The sequence below is a fragment of the Neovison vison genome, chromosome 2 (assembly GCF_020171115.1).
Source record: "Neovison vison isolate M4711 chromosome 2, ASM_NN_V1, whole genome shotgun sequence".
Classification (NCBI taxonomy): Eukaryota; Metazoa; Chordata; class Mammalia; order Carnivora; family Mustelidae; genus Neogale; species Neogale vison.
The window spans coordinates 101,834,495-101,857,299 of record NC_058092.1 but is presented as its reverse complement, the minus strand read 5'-3'; the positions used below and the strand labels follow the sequence as shown (position 1 = coordinate 101,857,299).

The 22,805-nt window shown below is 37.4% G+C and overlaps 1 protein-coding gene across 2 annotated transcripts in view; it reads left to right on the top strand.

The window, feature by feature from the left end:
• The window catches only part of GDAP2 (ganglioside induced differentiation associated protein 2), a 73,790-nt gene that overhangs the window by 344 nt on the left and 50,641 nt on the right, over window positions 1-22,805 (top strand). The window contains exons 1-3 of one of the 2 annotated variants that reach the window (XM_044239008.1): window positions 40-120; window positions 8,383-8,610; window positions 9,918-10,057. In XM_044239008.1, coding sequence (XP_044094943.1) covers window positions 8,435-8,610; window positions 9,918-10,057 — 316 coding nt within the window. In that variant the 5' untranslated portion in view covers window positions 40-120; window positions 8,383-8,434. Of the gene's footprint in view, window positions 1-39; window positions 121-8,382; window positions 8,611-9,917; window positions 10,058-22,805 lie in introns of those variants that run through there. The other variant, XM_044239007.1, reaches the window with a different exon arrangement.

Genomic DNA, 22,805 nt, shown 5'->3' with positions numbered 1-22,805 from the left:
CTCCTCTGGCCCGCGGCGCTGTCGGGAACAACCTATCGAAGAGAAGAGAGAGGGTAGGCGGACCTGGGCACCAGGGATATTGGTGCTGGAGTCACCAGGGAGGCACGCGCCCTGATGCAGGTGAGATAGGGCGGCTGGGACCCTTGCGGGTTACAGTCCCAGGGTCGAGTGTGATCTGCCGCGCGTGTGGACCTGGCGTTCCACAAACCGAGGGCAGCTCGAGTCAGGGCTGGGTTAAGGCGCTAAGCCCAAGACGCTGAGTCGTCTGGATCCTCGCAGTCCCTGGAGTGACATTGGTCTGGCTGTGTGTTTCCGCTCCCTGGCCACTTGAAGGGGAAGTGACCAGGGCTGACTCCTCCTCGCTTGGTAATTGAGGATTAGGTGCTCTGTCACCAGGTAGAAATTAGCTTTTCTCTATTGCAGCTCTGTCCGCTTCTGTTCTTGGGCTGTACAGAAATGTTCAAAATGAGTTCCGAGGTCTAAAGTGGTGGAAAATTAAAGCTTACGTCTTGCTGTACAAAAGAAATAAGCCTCTGCCTTCGCTTATTGGACAGTATATCCGCAGCCAACCTAGAAATTAGACTTTTATCTGAATTATCTGGTTATTTTCAGATGTTTCTTGAGTTCTTTTTTTCTCCGTTTCTTGAGTTCTTAAGACGTGCAGCCAGTCTTCCACAGTCAAGAAAAATGCAGTAGCGAGTGGATATGATGAGACTGTAGATAGATGTAGGTGTTTTGAAACAAGATTACTGTGGGTTGGATGAATGAGAAGGGAGAAATTGTGGCAACAGACTATTTTTACAATAAGTTTCATGGGGGGAAGGAAACATTTAGGTGGGTGTGTATGTTAAGTATCTCCCGTAGGACATGCGCATTGTATTATTATTGGGAAAAAAAATGTGTGCTTCAGTAGAAAACTGCATAGTCTAGATTCTATCTAGAAAGCTATTCCAAGGAAGCTATTTTACAACTCTGTGAACTATAGAAAACTAATAATCAGTTCTGTACTTTGAACAGGTTCATAAGCAAACACTCAACCTAATAAATCAATACTAAATAAATTCTGTCTGTAGACATGCAGATTCTGTACTCTTAGAGATTTAGTGGAACTTGTGTTCTTATACATTAATTTCAATATTCCTGACCTGTTAATGTGTTCAGTTTGGGATTCCTTTTATCTATCACCTGACAGATTCTTTTTTGAGTTAAATAAAATGTTGAACACATTTTCATCTTTATATTTGAATGAGTCATGATTCTGCTTTAAAAATTCCTTTTAATGTTACAAAATATTATGAGAAGAGACAATCACAAATGGAAAAAATAATTTTAATAAGAGTTGGTATAAGAACAACTGTATGCTAAGATAATGCATCGTATAAATTCCCAAATCATACAGTTTTTAAAGAGTATAATCTTAATTTTTAAGTTTCAAATTGTTCAGTGTATTAATACTTATAATTAAGACATGGTAAACTTTTAGTATGAAGGTGGTACTACAAACTCACATTGGAGCCTGTACTTTGGATATTTTTGAATGACCATATTAAATTTGATCTGGGCTGTTGATACTGCTTAGAAATATTTTTGCTATACTGGATTTATTGTTGACATATCTAACTGCTTCACCTAAGTAACTTTAAAAAAGTTTATTTCCATTTGCATAGAATGAATTTTAATATTATAATAGATTTGGTGTTGGGATGGAGGTATTATACACAAAAATCTAATGTGCCCTGAAGTTTTAAATATTGAAATACAAGGCATAAAGAATGGTAAACCTGTAATCTATCTCTTTATACTTTTATCCAGGCCTATCTAATCACTATACCCATTTTGTAGAACAAGCAAACAGATTTAAAGTTCTTGTTTTTCTCTTTTAAATGATACCATTTTCTGTTTATCCAGACAAAAACTGGGCTATGCCGAGACAGTAATCTAGAGTATTCTGTCTGATTCTTCCTAGTCTTAAACAATAAAAATCTAACCTCTCTAGCCAATCCAGTTATCCATATAAAACATTATTTAGAGGACTTCTTAAACTAAAAGATTGAAAGACTTTTAAAAAAATGATCATTTAATCTAAATGCTTACAATATTTGAGAAAAAGACAAGCCACAGAGTAATGAGAATGGTTTATACTCATTATTCATTTGAATTATAAAGGATATATGGAGAGCTCTCGTTGTCCTTAGGTCTTCATTTGTGAAGCTACTGACGGTAACCCTTAACATAGTATGGCTAAGGAAATTGATATGATCCATTCTGGAATCTTCTGTTTGCCTCATGTAGACTTTTTGAACCTGGACATGGATGTCTTGCCTCGGGAGCCTTTAATACTAAGGCTTAGTGTTTGCTTATGAACCTGTTCAAAGTACAGAACTGATAACTGATATTCAGTGGAAAGTCTTGCTTTAGCTATAGTAGCCTTCTCCCTGCCTCACCTGATTACTCTGTATTATCACTGGGATTCTTTTTTTTTTTTTTTAAGATTTTATTTATTTATTTGACAGAGAGAAACACACAGAGAGAGGGAACAGAAGCAGGGGAAGTGAGAAAGGGAGAAGCAGGCTTCCTGCTGAGCAGATAGCCCTATGCGGGGCTTGATCCCAGGACCTTGGGATCATGACCTGAGCCGAAGGCAGACGCTTAATGACTGAGTCACCCAAGCGCCCCTGAGTCACCCAAGCTCCCCTATCACTGGGATTCTTAATCTGAGTCTGGGAACGTTCTCAAATTTATTTGCAACTCTTTGCCTCTCTGAGCTCCTCAGATGCTCACATTTTGAGTAGTAAAAAGGTCTTGATGTCTTACATGATTCTCAAAGGGATCTGGGACCTCCAAGAATGTTAAGAACCACTGTACCTTAAGTATCAGGAATCAAATTTTCCTGCCTAGCTTGGATTTGCTGTGTTGAAGGAGAAGGGACATTTAAATCCCTTTTTGGTGAGAGGATCAATTGTAACTTAGAGATGGAGCTGAAAAGGAATTTACCCTTTATTAAATGTCATGACACTTTTTTTTTTAAAAAGACTTTATTTATTTATTTGACAGAGAGAGGTCACAAGTAGGCAGAGAGGCAGGCAGAGAGAGAGGAAGGGAAGCAGGCCCCCTGCTGAGCAGAGAGCCCAGTGCGGGGCTCGATCCCAGGACCCTGAGATCATGACCTGAGCCGAAGGCAGCGGCTTAACCCACTGAGCCACCCAGGCACCCCATGTCATGACACTTTCTATATAATGCCATTAAACTTTGAGAGCTCTCAACTGTATTTATTACTTATTAAGTACACAATATCTTATGGGTGACAATGACTTTTAAGATCTGGGAAGAAGGGGCATCTCGGGGCTCAGTCATTAAGCGTCTGCCTTCAGCTCGGGTCATCATCGCAGGTCCTGGGATCGAGCCCCACATCAGGCTCCCTGCTTGGTGGGAAGCCTGCTTCTCCCTCTCTCACTCCTGCTTGTGTTCCCTCTCTCACTGTGTCTTTCTCTGTCAAATAAATAAATAAAATCTTTTAAAATAAAAAAAGATCTGGGAAGAAGTTCCCATAAATTAATATGGACAAGAGGTGATTAGAGATATAAGAGAACCACCAGTAGTATACTGTCAAAGTAGGTAATAGAATTTCAGAGAAAGAATGATCAATAGGTAATGCAACTAAAATGTGGTTAGTTCCTGGATTTGACATTTGGTCAATCATTTTAGACCTTGAAAGAGCAGTTTTAGCATTGTTAAGTGATGGAGGTGAAACTGCAGTAAGTTGAATAAATGGGAGAAAAGGAAATAGAGCTGCAAAACAGATTATGCTTATAAAGTTAAATGATAGAATGAGGAGTTTCATTGGTGCCTGAAGAAGAAATGCAGTAGGAAATTTTTTTGAGAGCAGGAGGACCTAGGGGATAGAGAGATCAGATATTGTGAAGGGGGAGTTAAGACCTTCTCTTACAGGAGAGCTGATGAAGTAGAATAAAATGTATAAATGAAAGCAGTTTGGCAGGTTTAAAGTGTGGCTCCCAGATGTGCCCTTACCTCTGTAAAACTCTTCTACTTTTGGTCTCAACTGTCATTTTGTGGAAGAGACATTCTCTGCTTCTCGAAATTCTAAATTAGCTTTCCACCTTGTTCTTCTTTACAGAACATTTCTCACAGATTTTTATTTCTGTGATTATGTATATTTGTGTGATTTTTTTTGGGAGCCACACTTTTTGTGAGCCCGTCTCTTCCATTAGAGTCTCCGTACCTAACAATACTTGAATAAATGAGTGCCTGGAACAAATAAGCATTTATTATCTTGCATTTTCTGTGGGTCAGGAATTCAATAGCAGCTGGCAGTGGGGTCAAGCTGGGCTGAAGTCATTTGAAGCCCAACTAAGGCTGGAAGATCCAAGGTGATTCCTTCACCTGCCTAGGTGTTGATGCTGGTTGTTGGCAGGAACCCTCAGGTTCTTCCCATGGGGGCCTTTCATGGGCTGCTTGAGTGTCCCGCATCATGCAAGCACTCCAAGAACGAGCATGATAGCTTTTATGACTCGTCCTTGGAAGTCATATGCAGTCATTTCTGCAGTGTCCTGTTGGTTACAAGGGTCAGCCCTATTCATTATAGGAGGCAGCTATACAGGGGCATAGATCTCAGGAAGGAGGTTATCATTGAAGGACATCTTAGAGGATGTTAACCACAGATGCGATATAGTAGAGCATAGAGAGTCACCCAAGAATTATTAAAACAGTTTCATAATAGTGTTGGAGGGTCCAGCTGACATTGGAAAACATGCATTTGTCTTGGCAGCAGACAGGATAATTACTGATTTTTTTTTTTTTCTAGTAACATAAGAGCAGGATTAGAGAAGACAGATGCTGGATTGATCTAGGTGTTGGGGATTAACAAATCATTTCAAGAGCAGACATTGAGATAAATAAGTGTATCTTAATTCAGCAGTGTGTGTTTGGTTTTTGGTGCTCATTAGAGTCTTTGACAGCAAGTGTTTTAATCTCTGCCACACATGGAGACATCTTTATCTCAACAGTGGTACAGGTGACTTTCACATGGGCTCTGAGAAAGTTGTAACAACTTTTATTGTGCCTTGCTTTGAGTCCTCACAATAACCCTAGGAGTGTATTACTCTTATTTTTGAAATAAGGGAACCCTGGCTTAAGTCAAGGATAGCAGAGCTGTTAGGTCCTAGACCCAAACTCAGGCCTGCTAACAGAACCCCAGCTCTCACATTGCACCACCCTGCCTCTCCCTCACAATATAATTGCATGTGGAAATATTTATCTCAAAATACTAAAGAAGCCAAGCTCAAAACTGTACATAATCATTTCACCTATCATAGAAAAAGTTAAGAAGTCTATTATAAAGTTTGGGAGTTTTTCCTTTCTTAACTTTTTTCCTAAAACGTTCTGTAAGTGAGTATTACTTAGAAAGAAAAATTATTTTAAAGAATTGTGTCCTGAAAGTACTTGAGTTTGCAAAATGAAAACTAAGTTTAATGTTTAATGGAATTTTTATATTATAGTTAAGAAGTTTTAACATGGGGCGCCTGGGTGGCTCAGTTGGTTAAGCAGACACCTTCAGCTCAGGTCATGATCTCAGAGTCAGGGTCCCAGGATCAAGTCCCACATTAGACTCCCTGCTCAGCAGGAGTCTGTTTCTCCCTCTCCCTTTATCCCCTCCCCCCCACTTGTGCTCTCTCCCCCTTCCTCTCATACTCTCTCTCTCAAATAAATAAATAAATAAAATTAAAAAAAAATTTTAGCATGAATCATTGTCCTCAACAATCTGTGAATAATTTTTTAAAGTACTAATTTCTGCAAAGTGTCATTCCATTGGGCTTCAGGCGGTTCAACCATGGAAAATAAATGTAGTCTCTATTTGTCTGCTATTCAGCTTGTCCAGCTCAGGTTTGAACACTTTTTAACAGATCAACAGATTTCATGGTTGCCTCCAGTTTCAAAGGCCAATGGATGAACTAAACACCAACTTCTGGATAAAATTAGTTTCTTTATTTCAATAATCTCAAAGGAGTATTTTGTATCAAACAAGAATAATTTTCTTACACAGTTTTATCATGGTATAATCTCTAAAGCCTTTCAGAAATTGTTAAATGATCACGTTTCCTACTCCATGTGCTGGTACAGGAATTAACATATTGTGCCTGATGCATGGTTCATTCCACTTAGTATGTCACACTTCTCACCAAGAAACACCAAGGAATTAGATGTAGAAAGGCATGTTTGTTCTCCTTGCCTCTAACAGTAAACATAAGGATCACACAGAAAAACTTCGCTAACAAGTTCACACACAGCTTTCATTCCCCAATTGTCTGTCTGCTTAGTGTTACCAGTGACCTTTACCTTACCAAACCCACTAATCAATCTTCAGTCCTGTTACTCAACATTTCAGTAGCATTTACCCTAACTGATCCTTCTTAAGCACTCCTCAAAATGCGGTCTTCACATTGCTTTTAGTTTGCCATACTTTCCTGGTATTCCTTCCTGTCTTATCAATCCTCTCTATCTCTTTTTTTTTAACTTGTCCTCTTTGCAGCCTGTAAATTTTGCCTTAGGACTCAGTCTTCTGATTTCATTTCTCCTTTTGTATTATTTCTCTTGGTAATCATGTCCAGTTCCCATAGCCTTAAACACCACCCACAGGCTGAGTCTTCCATATTTATGTCTGTAGTCTGACCTCTCCTCTAAGCTCTAGCCTCATATACCCAGTGCATGTCTGACGTCAATACTTGGCCGAAGAGGGGCATCTCAAACTTAATACACGAAAAAACACATGAGGAAGAATGACCTTGATTGTCACTCCACTGAACAATCTACTCCAGCCTTCCCCTTCCCTGTAAATAGAATTAACATCTACTCAGTCGCTCAAGCAAGAAATCGAGGAGTTACCTTTGATTCTGTTCTTTTCCCTCACCCTTCATATTCATTTAGCAGGTCTTGTTGACTCTACCTTCAAAATGCATTCCAAATCCAATCATTTATCATCACCTTCATCACCATCTCACCTAAATCCCTGCAGCCATTTTCTGCTGGTCTTTGGTTGTACTCTCATCCCTACTGGATCTCACTGTAGCTTGAGTAATCTGACCAAGTATTATCTATATTAAGTCATTCCATTTGTCAAGATCCTCTAACAGCTTCCCCCGTATTATGATAAGACCAAACCTTCTTATGGCTTACATACTGCATCATGTAGCCTTTCCCTCTCACATTACCCACTTCACCTACCATTTATAACCTAGCTTATTCTGTTCTATCCAGATCAGTTTCCTTGCCCTTCCCGGAAGACATAAGCTCCTTCCTGCCCTTTGGGCCTTTCCTCTCATGATTTCCTCCTCCTAAAACACTCTGCAGGGTTTCACATGGCCTGCTGTCTCACTTTATTTAGCTCTCTACTCAGATACTACCTTTTTTCTCATAATAGTTATTGCTTCCAGTCATTCCTTTGGATACCTGCTTACTTTGATTATTGTTTATCATCTCCTTTCCAGGAAGCATAAGCTCAGTAAATGCTTGGACTTGGCTGTCTTATTCACCAGTGTATCCCCAGTGCCTAGAACAGTACCTGACATGTAATAGATGCTTACAAAGATTTGTGAATGAACAAATCTGCATTTTACTGAAACAGCTGCCTGACTTCTTGGCAAATTAAATATCCTTACTTCTCTTTGTAATACTTGATACTGTGTGTCTTCCTGTCACCCTCCTCTTCTAATTTCTGTATTTCCCTACAGCCAGCATCCTACACATCGGTGTCTCGTGCCATATCTTATAAATTGTCCAATCCTGTTAATTCTTCTTCGTATGTTGCTTCTCAAATCCATGCCTTCTGCTCCATCTGCTTTTCCTAATAAGTTCATACTTTTATTATCTTTTGTTACTTGACTGCAGGAACATCCCTGCTTCTCATTTTATCTTACTCAGTTATCATTTAGTAAGATTTATATTATCACATCTTATCATTTGACTGAACTCTACTTTTTTTGACTGAACTCTTTAAATTGTCCATATTATTTATCTTTATATGTCTTGCAGCACCTAGCAAGCCCCCCTCCTGTCAATTGCAGACATTCAGTAAATGTTGAATGAGTTGTCCTGGGTTTCTGGAAAGTAGAACTGGTGGGCCATGTGATTATTTTAATGGCTGTGATTCTTTGAAAAGAAATTGTGCTGAAATAATCCCCCTTTATTCCTGTTTTAGAGAAGCTATAGCAATTCTTTGTTATATATTGGTTTTTATGGAGTATTTTAAGCAGCTAGTCACACAATGTCCTTTAGAGTGTTTCACAGTAGAGATTTGTTTTTTGATCTAATAGAAATAAAGTAATATCTGTACTTCTCTATTAAAACAGTTCTTTCTTTTCTTTTAAGCTAAAGTCTGCAGTGAATATTGAATCCTGAGGAATTTGGGTAAAGACATTCCATGGATCCCTTGGGTGCACCTTCCCAGTTTGTGGACGTGGACACACTACCAAGCTGGGGCGACTCATGGGAAGATGAATTAAATACTTCTGATACTGCAGTTGAAACGTTTCAGGAAGACACTATTAGATCACCTTTTCTTTACAATAAGGATATCAATGGGAAAGTGATTCTTTGGTAATTCTTTGATTAAATCATATCATGATATAATAATACCCATAAGTCTTCTAAATTATTTTTTTCTCATTGTTTCTTCTAAACTTTTTTTCTCATAATTTCTTCTAAACTCTTTTTTGTAAGACCTAGCATTGTTAAAATACTGTTTTGCTTATACTTAGAGTTTTATTGAGGAATAATTGACATACAGTTAACTGCACATGTTTAAAATGAACAGCTTGGTGGATTTTAACATGTATGTATCCATGAACCTTCTGTGTTACTTTGATCACCACAGTCAAGATAGTTAATGTATTTATCACCCCCAAAAGTATTTCTTTGTGTCCCTTCATAATCCCTCCTGTCTCCTTCTCCTCCCTGACTCCACATCCCCCAGCAACCATTGATCTTTCTGTCACTATAGATTAGTTTGCATTTTCCAGAGTTATATATAAATGGAAATCACATGACCTTTTTTTTTTTTATTCTGGCCTCTTTCATTCAGCTTAATTATTTGAAAGTTCATCTATGTTCTTGCATCTGTTAGTAGTAATACCTTTTTTTAAAAATGCTTTATTGTGGTATAATTCGTGTATCATACAATCCACCAGTTTAAGTTGTATGTCTGTGGTTTTTTTGTATATGCAAAAAGTTGTATAAGCATCAGCCATAGTCAGTTTTAGAACATTTTCATCACCTCAAAGTCCTGTATGCATTAGCAGTCTTTTCCCATTTCCCCCATCTCTCAGCTGCAGCCAACCACTAATCTGCCTTCTCTGTCTATAGATTTGTATATTCTGGACATTTCATGTAAAAGGAATCAAGTGTGACTTAGTATAACGTTTTGAAGGTTCATCCATATTGAAGTATGAATCAGTACTTCATTCCTTTCTGCAGCCAAATAATATCCATTGTACGGCTATACCTATCACATTTATCAATTTATCAGTTCATTAGCTGATAGACATTTGGGTTGTTTCCACTTTTTGGCTATCATAAATAATGCTGCATGTGGTGTACTCTTGAAACCAACCACTGTCCACTGCCTAAGCATTCTGTTACAGTGAAAGAGAAATATGAAAGAAGCAAAGGAGTAACTTGAGGGTTCTGTGGGTTTCAGGGTTATAGCATTTGCATTGAAGATTCTAAGATGTCAGATTAGTCTTCCTGAGTCCAGAACTACTTTTTCACCCGTACTTAAGCTTGTGAGCTACCAAAACCAATGTTGTGAGGGGAGTGAGAATAGAATGTTTTGAAAGAAGTAGCAGTTAACTTTCTTATCTCCCTACTTTTCCCCCACACTTGTACTTTGTTTCTCATTTCCTCAGGAAAGGAGATGTGGCATTACTGAACTGTACAGCCATTGTGAATACCAGCAATGAAAATCTTACAGATAAGAACCCTGTGTCAGACAGTATTTTTATGCTCGCAGGACCTGATTTGAAGGAGGACCTCCAGAAACTTAAGGGTGAGTGAGGTTTCCTAGGTATATTATTGCTTAGGAAACATTTATTTTTGATATGTGAAGAAGCATGTTTTGTGTTTAGTGAGAATACTAAGTAGATGTAGCTATTTTTTTGTTGTTTAAATTCATAAACACAGCTTTTGAAAACCCCACACTGTGTTAAAAGCGGAACACTGAGACTTTACTCTCATGTTCTCAAATTTTAAAACGACAGTCACTGTAGCCAGTTAAATCTTTGGTAGTGTTTTCTTGGCTGTATATTTTTCTTGTACTAATAAGCTTTGGGAAACAACTATCCTTTCTCTAAACTGAAAAATTTTATGATTTGATATTGATAGAGAATTTTTCATATACCTCATGGGAAGTGATTGTTGCACTTTGGAAATGTAATTGACTTACCGATAAAACCAAAATGCATTTTAAGAGCAAAATATATTCTTGACTAATTTTGCACTTGCTCCTTTTTTCTTAACCAAAACATTCTTCTGAGAATATTTCATTGGCAATGGGGACAGGAAGAGTTCTATTAGTTCAGAATCTTTGTTTACTTTATTTGCGTTCATTTACTTTCTTTTTTTTTTTTTTTTTTTAAAGATTTTATTTATTTGACAGAGAAAGAGAAATCACAAGTAGGCAGAGAGGCAGGCAGAGAGAGAGGGGAGGAAGCAGGCTCCCTGCGGAGCAGAGAGCCTGATGGGGCTCGATCCCAGGACTCTGGGATCATGACCTGAGCCGAAGGCAGAGGCTTTAACCCACTGAGCCACCCAGGCGCCCCTGCGTTCATTTTCTTAAATTACCAACCTAGCAAACCATGTTACTGTTATTTGAGCCCAAATAGAATATTATGAAATTCAATCATCCCATTTTATAAAAAGTAATTATGAAATACAGCAGTGTTTCTTAAAATGTAAACAACAAATCTCATCTCCATAAAATTCTGATTTCTTTGACCTCTAGCATTTAATAGTGAAAATTGTTTTCTAACCTAATAAAGATATTAGCATTTGAGCAGGAATACATAATGTGACTCCATGAACAAAGGAATAGGGAAGAAGTACATTATCTAATTAAGAAACTGAACTCTATGAAAGCAGAAAGAGGGGGGGAAAGGCCTCAATTAAACTAAAAACATGATACCATGAAGAACAGGTAGAAATTAGAAAATGTACAGATAATACTGAGAAGTTTCTTGATAACGGTAATAGAGAAGTTGGTCTGGAAAAATTCCTTATGGTCCATGTGCATATGTGTGTGTGTGTGTGTGTGTGTTCTCAACCTTAGAGCTGGACCTAGGGATAAGAAAAAGGAAGTAATAAAATCTAATACAAGGATACAAGTAAAGCTTCAGTATTTAACAGCATATGTTTGAGAGCCTCCAAGCAAGAGTTTACATTATAACTCTGCCCTTCACTAACTGTGTAATGTAAAACCAATTACTTCACCTCTGGGCCTGAGTTTCCTTTACTCTAAAGTGAGCATGGTGGTAATAGTCTCTACCTCAGTTTCTGACACATAGCAAGAGTTCAGTGAGTATTTGGGGATGGAAACAATATCATGAAAACCAAATTAAATAATGACCATTAAGTGTCAGGCACATTGTAAGTGTTTAATGTTATTGCTGATGTTAGTTAGCTACAGGCCTCAGTTGTTTGATGAGTCAGTGCCAACCTGCAGGCATCTTCAACAACCTCATGAGTGATTACAGTGTGACTTCCCAGATCTGTGTGTGATAGAAAGCTGAGAGGAGTTAATAAGGAGATTTTGGATATTAGACCAAAGAATTTTAAATATTCTGAACCGACTGGTAGTATGAGCCAAAAAATGAAAACATTGACAGGGATGAATATAAAAGTTTTGCAATAAGTTTAAAACCTTAATTATCCAAATTCTGGTTGGGGAAGCCCAGTTTGACAACCCTTATTATATAAGAAAGTATTTGCTATTGGAAACATGGCATTATCATTCATTCCATTTTTAATGCAAAAAACTTCAGGTTAACGCTTTACTCCTTATCCCCACATAAAGTTTGTCATCAAGCCATAAATACATCTTGTATCTCTTTATCACCACTGCCTCCAACTTAGCCTATCCTGCCATCATCCCCTCTGTGGACTACAGCCATAGCTTCCCTTTCATCTGGTCTCCCTACTTTCATTCTTTTTTAACTAAATCTCTTTAACACATGCAGTAAGCATTGCTTTTTAAATTGTAAAGCCTTTAGTATTGGTTCTCTGCTTTAAACCATGTAGTGCCTGCCGTTACACTCAAAATGTAAACTCCTTAAACTGGTTCTCTCAGGACCTTCAGAATATCAGTTACTAGCCTCCAGACTCCTTTCACATCCCCTTTTCCATTCTGTAACATATTGAACCAGTCTGATCTCTAATTTCTTCTGTTAGCTCCTTTTCAGTTTTGCATGTACTCTGCTTCTTCTCTCAGTTCTTCACTGTTATTCTTAAGTCTTTGCTTGTATCTCTTTTGCAAAGCACTGTTCCATTTACTTCAGAATTGGCCAGTCTCCCCATGAAACATACTCCTAGCATGTAGTACTTCTCTTTGGGGCTCTTATTACAGTTGTAATTTCATAAACTGTTTACCTGATGAAAGGGTTCCCATTAAACTTTGGCTTCTATGAAAATCTTATTGGTCTCCATGTGTTCTGTAACAAGAATAGTGGAGTCATCCTTTAAGGAATAGATAAACGACTAGAAATTATCTGGAATTTTAACTAGCTAGACTCAGCAATGATAAGGTCTCATTTCTACTGAGAACACTATCAGATTATATCACTAGAAATACAGCATCATAGAGGAGGGTAATTTCTTATCAGCTTAAAATAGACTATTATGTCTATAAGATGTTTTATGTAAGCCTGATGGTAATCCAAAGGGAAAAAACCTTTAATAGATACACAGAAGATAAAGAGAAAGGAATTAAAGCATACCAGTAAGAAAAAGAAGTCACAAAGGGAGACTGCGAGAAAGGAACAAAGGAACTTAAAAAAAAAAAACCCAGGAAGCAATTAACAAAAGGGCCATAGTAATTCCTTACCTAGCAATAATTATTTTAAGCATAAAAGGACTAAGTTCTCCAATCAAAACACACAAGAGTCGTTGTTGGATTTAAAAATACAGGTCCAACAGTATAGAGTGTCTACAAGAGATTCACTTTAGGTTTAATGACACACATAGGCTGAAAGTGAAGGGATGCTAAAAGATACTCTGTGCAAATAGAAACCAAAAGAGATCAGGAGTGGCTGTACACAAGCCAGATAAAATAAACTTTCAGTCAAAATTGATCACAAGAGATAGAGGTCACTATATGGTGGTACAGGGGTCAGTTCATCAAAAGGATGTAACAGCTGTAAATATGTATGTACCCAATATTGAAGCACCTAAAAAAATATTTAAGGCAAATGTTAATATACTTAAATGGAGAAACAGCAATACAGTAATAGTTGGGAACCACAGAATACCACTTTCAACACTGGATAAATCATCCAGGCAAAATTAATAAGGGAACAGAAGGCCTAAATTATGCTATAGACCAAATGGACCTAATAGACATATACAGGACATTCCATCCAACAACACCAAATACACATTTTTCTGAAGTGCATACAGAATGTTCTCCAGGATTGATCATATGTTGGGCCACAAATCAAGCCTTGTCAAATTTAAGAAGATTGAAATCATATCAAGTATCTTTTCTGACCACAATGGTGTGAAACTAGAAATCAGTAATAGGAAAATTTAAAAATTCACAAGTACATGGAAATTAATACATTTCTGAACAATCAGTGGGTCAAGAAGAAATCAAAAGGGAAATCAGAAAGTATCTCAAAACAAATGAAAATACAATATACCAAAATTTATGGGATGCAACAGAAATAGTTCTAAGACAGAAATCCATAGCAATAAATGCCCAGATACTAAGTGAAAAGAAAGGTCTCAAATAAACATCCTAACTTTAATCCTCAATAATTAGAAAATGAAGAATAATCTAAATCCAGAATTAGCAGAGGGTAGGAAATAATAAAGTCTAGAGCAGAAATTTAAAAAAATAGAGACTAGAAAGAATTTGGAAAAAAAATCAATGAAAAAATAATTGATTTAAAAAAAATTGACAGACCTTTAACCAAGAAAAAGCAGTCAAATAAAAGCACAAATGAATGAGGAAAAAGTATTATAGCTGATACCACAGAAATATAAAGGATCATGGAAGACTGCTATGAATAATTATAGGCGAACATATTGGATAACCTAGAAGAATTGAGTAAATTCCTAGAAAGATACAGTCTGCCAAGACTAAATTGTGAAGAAACAGAAAATCTAAACAGACCAGAAGAAGTAAGGAGATTGAATCAGTAATCAAACACCTCCCAACAAAGATAAGCCTGGGACTTGAGAGCTTCACTGGTGAATTCTATCATACATTTTAAAAAGAATAGTAATTTTCCTCAAAATTTTCCCAAGAATCAAAGAAGAAAGAACATTTCTAAATTCATTTTACGACACTAGAATTACTCTAATACCAAAGCCAGGTAAGACACTGCAAGAAAGCTATAGTCCTGTATCCCTGATGAATATAGGTGCAAAAATTTTCAACAAAATAGTAACAAACCAGATTTAAAAGTACATTAAAAGGATCATACACTACATTTTCTTTATTCATTTATTTACACATTTGTGTGTGTACATGTATATACACATACACACATATAAACAAGTGTGTATATATTGTATGTTATAAAATACACATACACACAATGGGATATTATTTAGCCATAAGAAAGAAGGAAATCCTGCCATTTGTGACAACATGCATAGTACTTGATGGTATTATGTATGGTAAGTGTAGTAAGACAGACAAATAATTACATGACTTCACTTATATGTGGAGCCTAAAAAAAGGCTGAAGTCAAAGAAATAGAATGGTGGTTGCCGGAGAGTAAGGGAGATGACATGTTGCTCAAAGGAAACAAATTTCCAGCTATAACATGATTAACGTCTGAGGATGTCATGTACAACATGGTAATTATAATTAACAATTCTGTGTTACATACTTGAAAGTTGCTAAGAAAGTAGATCTTAAATGTTCTCATAAAAGAAAAAGGTAGTTATTTGAGGTGGTAGATGTGTTAACTAACCTTATTGTCATTAACTATTTCTCAATATGTACTTGTATCAGATCTTCATTTTATACACTTTAAACTTATACAGTGTTATGTGTTGATTATGCCTTAGTAGAGCTCATGGGGGTGGGGAGAAGAAGTACAGTATCAGAGTCAAGAATGGCTGTCCTTTATTTGTCTTGGTAGGACCTGTAGTATACAGTCAGTATTCATCTTATTTTTATTACAAATTTTTAAGAGTCATGATAAACTGGGGTACACCTAAAAGAAAATGATTAGCATGATATATACACTGTGGAAACCATACAGTTTGAAGATATAGTTTAAAGGGCTGGGGTTGAGACACCTGGGTAGCTCAGTCGGTTAAGCATCTGCCTTTCAGCTCAGGTCATGATCTCGGTCCTAGGATCCAGTCCTGGGTTGGGCTCCCTCCTCAGCGGGGAGTCTCCTTCTCCCACTCCCCCCGCCTGCTGCTCCTCTGGTTGTGTGCTCGCTCACTTTCTCTCTCTCTCCCTCCGACAAATAAATATATAAAATCTTTTTAAAAAAGAAAAAAAAATTAAGGGTTAGGGTTGGCATAGAGAAAATCTGAGGGAAACTGATTGTCTTCCTCAAACAATTGAAAAAGCTTCACACTGAAGAGAGTGAGAGAAAGTTTTATTGTGTTCCTAGAATCCTTGGTGGGAAGATACATAAAACTTCATCTATCAGTTCAGTCAGAGAAAATTTTCTAAGAAATAGAGCTTCCTAAAAATGGAGTGGGCAGACTTGGCCTATTATACCCAAATTAAAAAAAAAAAAAAAAAGTGTGTGTGTGTGTGTGTGTGTGTGTGTGTGTGTGTGTGTGCGCTTCCCAGTCTTACATCCAGTCTTTGAATTTAGGAATTTTATGAACCTAAAGCTATGTGGGTTATTGTTTTGGTAAAGAATGTGTGGTAAGAGAGATTGATAAATGATGTTCAGCTTTAGAGTCAGAATAGAATCTGATAATTGTCCTACTTGTTTCTGGGCAAGAATCCATGTAATTTATAGGTACTTAAGTAGCTAAAGTATCTCCATGTACAAAATGAAAAAAAATACTTTCTTTTCCCATCAGGATCACTATATAGTTTTGCTGCTTAGATGTTCCATCACTTGGTTCTTAAATGTGCAGTTTTGCTAGGATGGGAGTACATATACTTTTTGATTGCTCTGTTCTCGTATGAATAGGACTCTTTGCTATAAGCATTAAGACAACTTTTGTATTTCTTACTGTTGATGTTGAGATTTAGAGAGAAGTGAGTGAAGTTGAAAAGCCCTAACTACTCTTTAATACTCGGATATATTCAGGTTAGCATTGCAGCAACGCTCCTCAGCGGAAGATGAGTCACGGATAAAAGATGCACTGGACAGAGTTATGACTGGAGTGAATTTGAACTGATTCAGGAAATTTGTATTTGTTTTACAGGAATTAAAAATACTTTGAGGAATGTGTTTTAACTGTTGATAATGATGTCAGGATTTGGGCTTTAGGTTAGAAGAAATCTGGGCTTAGAAAGAACAAATGGAAGATTGGGAAGCAATGCAACAGTACTTAACCTGGGGCGCCTGGGTGGCTCAGTGGGTAAAGCCGCTGCCTTCGGCTCAGGTCATGATCTCGGGGTCCTGGGATCGAGTCCCGCATCGGGCTCTCTGCTCAGCAGGGAGCCTGCTTCCCTCTCTCTCTCTCTCTCTGTCTGCCTCTCGGTCTACTTGTGATTTCTCTCTGTCAAAAAATAAATTAAAAAAAAAAAATCTGAAAAAAAAAAAAAAAAAAAAACAGTACTTAACATAAGTCTAGTCTCCAGAGTTCTGAGTTTTGGTTAACAATTATTAAAGGAAAGGTGAGATTCCCAGAACCAAAGTATCCTGAATACTTAACAGTTCTTTACTGTTTCTGTAGTCTATCCTCAGAGATCTTCGGGATTGATTCTGCAAACTGACTTCCAAAATATGTGTTTGCTTGCTTGCTTTATTTTTTTTATATATATCATTTCTTCTGAATAATTGTTGTCTACTTATAGAAGCAATAAATGCAAATTGTAGAGATTATATGCACAGAAGCTACAAAATAAATGAAAACATTTCCACCCTACAAAGATCACCAGTACTAGTTCTATGGTACATATTCTTACGGATCTTTCTGTACGTATATGTAGGTATATGCATACATTCTTAAACATTTTGTTATTAGCATAAAATAAAATATGTATATACTGTCCTTATCTTTGATCAGATATTGTATACATACTTTATTTAAAAAAAGATTTTATTTACTTATTTGACAGAGAGAGAGAGTGAGCACAAGTAGGGAGAGCAGCAGGCAGAGGGAGAGGGAGAAGCAGCCTCCCTGCTGAAGGGCTCAATCAGAGGACCCTGGGATCATGACCTGAGCTGAAGGCAGATGCTTAATGACTGAGCCACCTGGGTGTTCCAGCTGCACATATACTGTTCTGTGGCATACTTTCTTCAGTAAATGAATTCCACCTTTTGGCTTCAGAAATTACTTTATCTAATACCCAAACCATATTATAAATTTACAGTTGACCCTGAAATGCCCTCTGTAACTACTTTGTCCAAACTGATACTCAATCCAGGGTCACACATCTAACTGTTGTATCTTTAAAAAAATTTTTTTTCCATCCAACTCAGTTCCCTTTTTATGATACCAGCCTGTTTAGTGGACTAGGCTGAGATGTTTTCCAAGATGGCCCACCTTTGGATTTATCTCATTACCCTGAGGAGGCATTTGGTTTCTTGCTTTATCCCTTGCATTATAACCTGGAAGTTATATCTAATGGAATCAGGTTTAACTTAAGCATTCCATAGGTGATATTGTATTGTGTACTTAATGTATCATACTGGAAGATGTGAATAATCTGATTGACCCATTAGTGGGTTATTACTGACACTAAGATGGTTCCCTGGTATAAAATCATGACAGCTTGATTCTTCTATTTATATAGTTGTTTTACCCTTTGTGACTGAAAAGTAATCAATATGGGGTTATTTAAGCTTTGTGAATGTCCAGTTCTCTGTCACACGTTCACATAATGGTTTTAGCAACTATTTATAGGCTTTGTCTGAGTCAGTAATTCCATTAAGATTATGAAGTTATATTTTTCTAAAACCTATCATTATATCCATAGTTACTAGCTAACATTCCTGTAGAGTCTTTCCTCAATAACTGATATGTGGTTACTCTGAATTACAGTTTCTGTGAGAGGGCAGGGTAAATGCTTGTTTTATTTACCATTTTTCAGTGGCTCAAATGGTGCCAAAGAGGTTTTCCACCTTTCTCTTTTTCTTTTCTTTTTTTTATCAACATATAATGTATTTTTATTCCTGGGGTACAGGTCTGTGAATTGCCAGGTTTACACACTTCACAGCACGCACCATAGCACACACCCTCCCCAATGGGAGCACAAACCCCACCCCCTTCTCCTGGCCCCCCTCCCCCCAGCAACCCTCAGTCTGTTTTGTGAGATTAAGAGTCACTTATGGTTTGCCTCCCTCCCGATCCCAGCTTGTTTCATTTATTCCTTTCCTACCCCCCAAACCACCCACATTGCATCTCCATTTCCTCCTATCAGGGAGATCATATGATAGTTGTCTTTCTCCAATTGACTTATTTCGCTAAGCATAATACCCTCTAGTTCCATCCACGTCGTCACAAATGGCAAAATTTCATTTCTTTTGATGGCTGCATAGTATTCCATTGTGTATATATACCACATCTTCTTTATGCATTCATCTGTTGATGGACATCTAGGTTCTTTCCATAGTTTGGCTATTGTGGACAGTGCTGCTATTAACATTCGGGTGCATGTGCCCCTTCGGATCACTACGTTTGTATCTTTAGGGTAGATACCCAGTAGTGCAATTGCTGGGTCATAGGGTAGCTCAATTTTTCAACTTTTTGAGGAACCTCCATTCTGTTTTCCAGAGTGGTTGCACCAGCTTGCATTCCCACCAACAATGTAGGAGGGTTCCCCTTTCTCCGCATCCTCGCCAGCATCTGTCATTTCCTGCCTTGTTAATTTTAGCCATTCTGACAGGTGTGAGGTGGTATCTCATTGTGGTTTTGGTTTGTATTTCTCCAATGCCGAGTGATGTTGAGCACTTTTTCATGTGTCTGTTGGCCATCTGGATGTCTTCTTTGCAGAAATGTCTGTTCATGTCTTCTGCCCATTTCTTGATTGGATTATTTGTTCTTTGGGTGTTGAGTTTGCTAAGCTCTTTATAGATTTTGGATACTAGCCCTTTATCTGATATGTCATTTGCAAATATCTTCTCCCATTCTGTCAGTTGTCTTTTGGTTTTGTTAACTGTTTCCTTTGCTTTGCAAAAGCTTTTGATCTTGATGAAATCCCAGTAGTTCATTTTTGCCCTTGCTTCCCTTGCCTTTGGTGATGTTCCCAGGAAGAAGTTGCTGCAGGTGAGGTCAAAGAGGTTGCTACCTATGTTCTCCTCAAGGATTTTGATAGATTCCTTTCTCACATTGAGGTCCTTCATCTATTTTGAGCCTATTTTCGTGTATGGTGTAAGGAAATGATCCAATTTCATTTTTCTGCATGTGGCTGTCCAGTTTTCCCAACACCATTTGTTAAACAGACTGTCTTTTTTCCATTGGACATTCTTTCCTGCTTTGTCGAAGATTAGTTGACCATAGAGTTGAGGGTCTATTTCTGGCTCTCTAATCTGTTCCATTGATCTATGTGTCTGGTTTTTTCTTTTGTTTTGTTTTGTTTTTTAATTTATTTTTTATTTATTTTCAGCATAACAGTATTCATTATTTTTGCACCACACCCAGTGCTCCATGCAATCCGTTCCCTCTATAATACCCACCACCTGGTACCCCAACCTCCCACCCCCCGCCCTTCAATCTGTGTGTCTGTTTTTGTGGCAGTACCATACTGTCTTGATGATGACAGCTTTGTAATAGAGCTTGGAGTCCGGAATTATGATGCCACCAACTTTGGCTTTCTTTTTCAATATTCCTTTGGCTATTCGAGGTCTTTTCTGGTTCCATATAAATTTTAGGATTATTTTTTCCATTTCTTTGAAAAAAATGGATGGTATTTTGATAGGGATTGCATTAAATGTGTAGATTGCTTTAGGTAGCATAGACATTTTCACAATATTTACTCTTCCACTACAGGAGCATGGAACATTTTTCCATTTTCTTGTGTCTTCCTCAGTTTCTTTCATGAGTACTTTATAGTTTTCTGAGTATAGATTCTTCGCCTCTTTGGTTAGGTTTATTCCTAGGTATCTTATGGTTTTGGGTGCAACTGTAAATGGGATTGACTTCTTTATTTCTCTTTCTTCTGTCTTGTTGGTGTAGAGAAATGCAACTGATTTCTGTGCATTGATCTTATATCCTGACACTTTACTGAATTCCTGTACAAGTTCTAGCAGTTTTGGAGTGGAGCCTTTTGGGTTTTCCACATATAGTATCATATCATCTGCAAAAAGTGATAGTTTGACTTCTTTGCTGATTTGGATGCCTTTAATTTCTTTTTGTTGTCTGATTGCTGAGGCTAGGACTTCTAGTACTATGTTGAATAGCAGTGGTGATAATGGACATCCCTGCCGTGTTCCTGACCTTAGCGGAAAAGCTTTCAGTTTTTCTCATTGAGAATGATATTTGCGGTAGGTTTTTCATAAGTGGCTTTGATGATATTGAAGTATGTTCCCTCTATCCCTACACTTTGAAGAGTTTTGATCAGGAAAGGATGTACTTTGTCAAATGCTTTTTCAGCATCTATTGAGAGTATCATATGGTTCTTGTTCTTTCTTTTATTAATGTATTGTATCACATTGATTGATTTGCAGATGTTGAACCAACCTTGCAGCCCTGGAATAAATCCCACTTGGTCGTGGTGAATAATCTTTTTAATGTACTGTTGGATCTTATTGGCTAGTATTTTGGTGAGAATTTTCGCATCTGTGTTCATCAGGGATATTGGTCTGTAATTCTCTTTTTTGATGGGATCCTTGTCTGGTTTTGGGATCCAGGTGGTGCTGGCCTCGTAAAATGAGTTTGGAAGTTTTTCTTCCATTTCTATTTTTGAAACCATTTCAGGAGAATAGGTATTAATTCTTTAAATGTTTGGTAGAATTCCCCTGGGAAGCCGTCTGGCCCTGAGCTTTTGTTCATTTGGAGATTTTTTGATGACTGTTTCAGTCTCCTTACTGGTTATAGGTCTTTTCAGGTTTTCTATTTCTTCCTGGTTCAGTTGTGGTAGTTTATATGTCTCCAGGAATGCATCCATTTCTTCCAGATTGCCAAATTTGTTGCCATAGAGTTGTTCCTAATATGTTCTTATAATTGTTTGTATTTCTTTAGTGTTGGTTGTGATCTCTCCTCTTTCATTCATGATTTTATTCATTTGGGTATTTCTCTTTTCTTTTTGTAAGTCTGGCCAGGGGTTTGTCAATCTTATTAATTCTTTGAAAGAACCAGCCCCTGGTTTTGTTGATTTGTTCTTTTGGTTTTTTGGTTTCTATTTCATTGATTTCTGCTCTGATCTTTATGATTTCTCTTCTCCTGCTGGGTTTAGGCTTTCTTTGTTGTTCTTTCTCCAGCTCCTTTAGGTGTAGGGTTAGATTGTGTATTTGTACCTTTCTTGTTTCTTGAGAAAGGCTTGTACCACTATATATTTTCCTCGTAGGACAGGACTGCCTTTGCTGTGTCCCACAGATTTTGAACAGTTGTGTTTTCATTATCATTTGTTTCCATGAATTTTTTCAATTCTTCCTTAATTTCTTGGTTGACCCATTCATTCTCTAGAAGGATGCTGTTTAGTCTCCATGTATTTGGGTTCTTTCCAAATTTCCTCTTGTGATTGAGTTCTAGCTTCAGAGGATTGTGGTCTGAAAATATGCAGGGAATGATCCCAATCTTTTGATACCAGTTGAGACCTGATTTGTGTCCCAGGATGTGATCTATTCTGGAGAATGTTCCATGTACACTAGAGAAGAATGTGTATTCTGTTATTTTGGGATGAAATGTTCTGAATATGTCTGTGATGCCCATCTGGTCCAGTGTGTCATTTAAGGCCTTTATTTCCTTATTAATCTTTTGCTTGGATGATCTGTCCATTTCAGTGAGGGGAGTGTTAAAGTCCCCTACTATTATTGTATTATTGTCGATGTATTTCTTTGATTTTGTTATTAATTGGTTTATATAGTTGGCTGCTCCCACGTTAGGGGCATAGATACTTAAAATTGTTAGATCTTGTTGTACAAACCCTTTGAGTATGATATAGTGTCTTTCCTCGTCTCTTATTATAGTCTTTGGCTTAAAGTCTAATTGATCTGATATAAGGATTGCCACCCCAGCCTTCTTCTGATGTCCATTAGCATGGTAAATTGTTTTCCGCCCCCTCACTTTAAATCTGGAGGTGTCTTCGGGTCTAAAATGAGTTTCTTGTAGGCAGCATATAGATGTGTTTTGTTTTTTTATTCATTCTGATACCCTGTATCTTTTGATTGGGGCATTTTGCCCATTAATATTCAGGGTAACTATTGAGAGATATGAGTTTAATGCCATTGTATTGCCTGTGGTGACTGTTACTGTTTCTTTCTGATCTA